Source organism: Beta vulgaris, chromosome 8 (assembly GCF_026745355.1).
Source record: "Beta vulgaris subsp. vulgaris cultivar EL10 chromosome 8, EL10.2, whole genome shotgun sequence".
Lineage (NCBI taxonomy): Eukaryota > Viridiplantae > Streptophyta > Magnoliopsida > Caryophyllales > Amaranthaceae > Beta > Beta vulgaris.
In genome coordinates, this window is record NC_079209.1 from 24,511,511 (window position 1) to 24,517,562 (window position 6,052).

At 37.6% G+C, this 6,052-nt stretch overlaps 1 protein-coding gene across 2 annotated transcripts; it reads right to left on the reverse strand.

Moving 5' to 3' along the window:
- Nucleotides 1-314: 314 nt before the first annotated feature.
- LOC104883074 (potassium channel KAT3) lies at nt 315-4,850 on the reverse strand. 2 transcript variants are annotated; one of them, XM_010667521.4, is made up of 11 exons: nt 3,983-4,850; nt 3,683-3,898; nt 3,441-3,596; nt 3,296-3,353; nt 2,876-3,193; nt 2,372-2,611; nt 2,162-2,260; nt 2,029-2,061; nt 1,758-1,943; nt 1,033-1,669; nt 315-950 (listed from the first exon to the last, which is right to left on the reverse strand). In XM_010667521.4, exons 1-11 carry the CDS (start codon nt 4,162-4,164, stop codon nt 844-846), a joined length of 2,232 nt encoding a protein of 743 aa, XP_010665823.1. In that variant the 5' UTR covers nt 4,165-4,850; the 3' UTR covers nt 315-843. The 2 variants fall into 2 exon arrangements, with proteins under 2 accessions (XP_010665823.1, XP_010665824.1); XM_010667522.4 differs by having other exon boundaries at nt 3,683-3,912; nt 3,983-4,122.
- Nucleotides 4,851-6,052: the final 1,202 nt, after the last annotated feature.

Here is a 6,052-nt window from a genome sequence, read left to right on the forward strand (position 1 = left end):
GCATGAATCATTAGGTGAAGAATTATACTCCCTCCGTAACTAATTACTAGCAACAATTGAGTATTGTACCTCTCAGATGTTGCTAGTAATAGGTTATGGAGGGAGTACTATGGTGTATTTGAAAAAACAAATCATAGAGTGAGGGGGGCCAAGGTCCCTTCCGACCCAACGTAGTAGCTTCGCCCATCGGATACTCTTCATTTATATCGTTATATGGCTTGAGTAAAATAAGCTGTTATACTACCTCCGTTTCTTAATAAGTGCAACATTTCTCTTATTTAGAATAGTCATAATAAATGCAACCAAACTCAAAATGGTAAAAAAAGTTCAATATTATTACAAATATGCCACCTAAAAGCAAGAGGGGACCACAACTTTTTTATTTCATCATTTCAATTAATCTACTTTATTGTGGTCCCAACTTTCTCTCTCTACATTCCTTGGTATTCCCCCACTTTGTCTATGTTGCACTTATTAAGAAACGGAGGAAGCAGTAGTTTGCTGCAAATTCGCAATGTACTAATGGTTGTAAATCTCAAACTGCTAGTTTGCTATTGTAAATTTCACAATATTACCTATGTAAGGGAGAGGTTTTCGGATCAAGCTAACAATCCCCTACTAGGTTAAACACATGAATAAGGAGCCCCCCTTCAACTTCATTGTGTCCAGTAACTTTATTATACTTCAACTGCAAGTTCGCTGTCAGATTATCCTATTCGTTTTATGATACACTTTTTCAAATTCTCTTACAAAACTTTAACGGAAGGTCTGAAGAGTTGCGTTATTTGCAAATCTGCAGTCTACTCGTACAGCTAAATTGCTTCGAACTCTGGATTTTCACTGTCATTGCAGGAAAAATAAATGGTCTCCATCTCTAATGACGCCAATGTCTTCTACTTCTGCGTTTTCTGTGTTGATGATACTCGTGAAGCATCCTCCAAACTTTTGGCCTGCAGTTCACAGGATTTTGTCATCAGAAATACACCAATTAACTTCCTGATAATCTAAAAGGTTTTTAAAGGGACGGCTTACCTGCAATGCTGAGCAGCTCTTCAATACTATCAGGTAGGACAATCAGTTTGCCGAACTGCTTCCCCACAGAGCTGCTTTGAAACTGCATATGAATGATGACTCTAATCTTATTGTTACATTTCGGAATGGCGGCTCTGGAATGTTCTGTACTTGATCTTGACTTCTCGGCTACTGCTTCATTACAATAATGGCAAACATTGCTCTGCATGATGTTACTGAGCCTGTGTGGTTGCTCTTCAGCAACCTCTATGTTAATCCGATCACATGACTCTTTACTTTGGTACCATCTTTGTTGGTTATATACAGTTCTGTCTCCTTGCTGCAGTGAGGGATCCGGTTGTCTCCAGTGCATGTCAGTGTCTTCATCCAAATGAATCTTAATTGCATCAATGTTGTCATCTTGGATAGTTGAACAAAACTTTGGTTCATTGTCTTGGACCACTGCATGAATTTCCATGCAACATGTGGTTGATTCTTGACTTTTCAAGTTGTCTGCGGCCTTCTCGTAAGATTGGGCTTCAGAACCATTATCAGAGCACATCTTACATTTTTGTGGGCCATCAAACAATTCACCGGAAACATATTCCAAAACTTTCTGAGGCTCCAATATCCCTTGGCTTTCTAAAGTCTTGACCTTCTGCAAACCATTGATACTCAGGTCACCACAACGAGGTCGAAATAGACATCAATTAGGCATATAAATTATCAAAGAATAAAATTATTACCAAAAATAGATTGCTCATAATGATATGACCGTCTGCCTTGTTTGCGTGCATAGTATTTGTAAGTATAGTTCTATTCAGCCTTAATATCTGAGAGAGCTCTCTCGTCCGAACTGTGAATGGTTGTGGTTTGTTACACAGGACTCCTATCTCGCCAACTATATCTCCTGGAAGTATCTTTTGAATAATCTGTAAAATCTCTTCATTGTCAGACAATGTGGAGCTTTCTTCTTTTTTTTTGGTATAGTCATTAATACATTGAAAATGTCAATACCTGATCACGCCCATTTATGTGTGTTATCATGTCCTGCAAAAAAAATTAAGAAAAAAGAAAAACCAGTCATTACTTTAGAAGGTCTTTCATGGACACATGGGTGTGTAACTTGCTTGGGACAAAGAGGTTTTACCAGTGCACCAGTTACGAGAATATATACATCAGTTGGTGCTTCATTCTGTAAAATGACATCTTCTCTGGGTGGGAAATATTCAGCCTCCATATCAGAAACCTGCAAAATTTGGCAGTCAGTGTAAATATGGTGAAAATGGTATGAGCATAGCTAGTATATCATCAGACAAGAGAAGTTATAACTAGTGTATCATCAGTCAAGAGATTTTACCAGTTGGAAAAGAAAATTTCCAGAAACTCTGTAGAAAAGAGGAACTTTCTGAAGGATCGGGAAGAAAAGATGTTGTGCAATGTTTGCTCGTAGAGCTTTCGGCAGATTGTCTAGGGTCGCTTGCTGTTTTAAGCCTTCTGTTTTGAACTTCAGATATACATGTGACAGCATCTGGTCCTGTATTCGTGGAGGAAGTTGATTGCGTGCTGCGAATTCAGTACAAGCCCTGACTGTATCTCTCTGGAAACAAGTTTAACATCAACAATTGATCAATATAGTTCTCTTTTTTTTTTTTTTCATATACAACTTACATCTCGTCGTGATTCGTTGCTGTCAGAAACATTTTTCTAGTGGCTAATATTGCTTTCTATTGGTCCAAGCTGTTTTGACTGTTATAAAATATGGCTACTCAATTTTATGTTTATTTTCATATTGACTGATGCTTGTTATTAATGATTTGTGTACTATTGTGGTGGCAGAAGATGCAAAGTTGGAGCTACTTACAAAATTTCTGGTGCGACTTGTCCAATTAACAACAAGGTTTGTCATGTTTCCAATGATGTAGGATGTGAGTCCAAGATTGAATAGCATGTAGAAGATGTCAAATACCATCTCAATTGTGTTTTCAGCATGCAGGTCACCATAACCAGTGGTTGTTAATGTTACAATAGACCAGTAAATTGAGGAGATATATCTCTTCCAAATGCTCTGTGATTTAAAATTTGGGTCTACTGCACCAATCCAAGTTTTCTTCGGATCAGGATATCTGTCTGCAATCAGGTAATAGAAGCATCCAGCACAATGAACAGCGAACAGAGTCACCTGAAATCAAAGTCAAAAAATAAAAGCGTCCCAATTTTTATTTTCAATTATTGTAGTTGACTGACATGGCTTTAAAGGTATGCAAGGTTCACGATGTCTTACTGCGACAAGTTTGGTGCAGCGGGTCCAAAAATAATTGAACCGAATATCTTTCTCGAGCCTAAAGGAAAAACGAAACAATTCAAGAATAGAACTGTGATGCAGAGCACAAATAGATGAGATAGTTCATTTGAGTTTTGTTTTGGACCTTGCAAACAGAGAGCTGACTCTTCGAAGTCTCCAGAGTCGTAGCATATTAAGTGCAGCGAAGCCTAGTCCACCATTGTGTTCTGTAAAGATGAGGCTAATTGTTTGAAGGGGTGCTGTTGAACAGACGTCAAATATAAACCAGGTGGATAGATACCTGTATGAAGATATCAAGAAACTTTTTAAGTTCAAATTTACCAGATGAACACCGATGAATGCAATAAAAAAAAAATAGTTTCTGACCTGATGGCAATTTTCTTATGATCATCGATTAGTAGGTAAGACCGGGTATCAAGATATGCAACAAAGAAAGTGAGAACTATATCCATGGCGAAGAACACATTGACAATGTGATCAATGAAGAAGAGTGCATCTCTTTCAAATGTGAGGAACGCGAACTCAAATGGACAGATCCATGCTGAGTAAATAACCAGGAGAACTAGTAGCATCTCCCATGCCCTGAAAATATTACACTGTAAAATTATGAGAAGCTGCATATTATGGAATAATATGTGCTTATTTTGCAGGCTGTTGTAACTTCACCTGTAGCGAGGATCAAAAGGTGAGATGATATGTTTTTTGAGTTTTATAGCTTGGTTCATTCGAGCTCCAAGAGATGGTAGGATATCATTTGATATAACACTGCCATAGCTGCTGCCACCATCGAATCTCAGCTCGTCTGTGTAAAAGCGCTTAAAGAATGTATTTGTGCACGAAAATGACATGCTCGAGTGCTCAAGGAATTTTTAGTGAACCAAAAAATTTGCGCGAGTTTATAAGCTATGATTGGAAGGTTATATATAGTCACTTAGTCAGGTAAGAATCTCTTTTTTCTTTTATGTTCCATACACCTTTTTATTTTTGTTAGACGACTGTATTGTTATAATAGCAATGGATAGTGGCGCGTAATTGCCAATTAGATAAAGAGATGGGGAAATTAGAGAAAAGGATAAATTTCTTGTTGTGTCTCAGCGGAAATGGGAAGAACGTTCAGGGACATATGGACCAGGGAAGAGATCTTGTGTATGTAGGGGAAGGATCGAGAGTGGGGTTGAAGAGACAGTGAGCAATTAATGTGGTAGAGGTACGTCTCTTTGTGTTACAAGTTTTAGTTGGTAGAATTTCATTGGTTCCATGGGGTACAAGAAAGAGGGAAAGCACATAGAAGTGGTTGTTTAAGTGGTAATAACGGGATTTAGTTGTAATGATAATAATGGTAATGGTAATAATAGTATTGGTGATTTGGTGGTGGGTGCTGGCGGGCATTTCATCAATAAAATCTGTGGTAGTGTCCGACTATGAAGCATGGAAACCTCTGAAATATGAGGTTTCCTTTTTTGTAAAACGTTTTTGTTATCATAACACTAAATATTTTCGCGCTAATAAAATCCGAAATGGTCGGGACTTGAGGTTTTCTCACTTCGTAAATATTGGTATTTTAAATTCCAAATTTTTTCCGCGTTACATAGCTCATAGGTATATGAGAAGCAAACACTAGAGAATAAAACAAAAAAGAAAGAAAGAAAGAAGAGATAGCTGTAAAATCTTGTTAAGGACATTATGGAGATAGAGATAGTGCCATAAAGATTCCAAGGAATTGTATTTTGATGTTTTGACTTCTAATTCGTAGCGGCAAAGGGGTAAGGGAAACGAAATTTCAGAAATGACCCCGCTTTCTCCCCCACTAATTCGAAAAAAAATAAGGAATGAAATGAGAGAAAGAAAGTGGACCAAGTTACCTAAGTATGATTGTGGGTGGGTTGCATATATACAGATATATATGTATATGTGTATATATGTATGTATATATGTATATGTGTGTATATGTAGGAGTGTGTACAAACCGGTCCGGATTGGAATTTGGACCGGATCGGACTGGATCGGAGATTCCGGTCCGGTCCCCGATCCACCAAATATCACGATTCTGGTCCACCGGTCGGGTCGGGTCTGGTCCAGACCCCAAAAATTTTGATCCGGACCGGTTGGATTGGAATTTCTATTATTTTAATATAAAAAAGTTTATATGTTAAAAAAATATTTTAAAGGGGGAAAGTTAGAAACTTAAAAACCTACAATTTATTCTTTTAGGATTATTGTTATTAAAATTATTAATTTTTAATGTATACAATTTATAAATATACTTCCTCCGTTTTTTTTTAGATGTTACACTTTCTATTTTAGGAAATTTTAAATTAGATGTTACACTTTTATTTTGGATAATAACTTCTCTCTATCTCTCTCCTATCACATGTTCACATGGGGCCCTTTTGTTTTTCATTCTCTCTATCTCTCTCCACTCCAAAAATTACCTAGGAGTCCGTGATTTGAAAAGTGTAACATCTAATAAAAAACGGAGGAAGTATTTAAATAAAATAAAAGGCTTTTTTCTAGAAAAAAAATCTGGTCCAAGAGGTCCAGGATCGGAAAAATTCCGGTCCGATACCAGTCCAAGGAAGTCCCGAATTTCGTTCTACTGGTCCAACCGGTTCCGGTTCCGGTCCGGTCCTGGACTGGTACACATCCTTATGTGTGTGTGTGTGTGTGTGTGTGTGTGTGTGTGTGTGTGTGTGTGTGTGTGTGTGTGTGTGTGTGTGTGTGTGTGTGTGTGTGTGT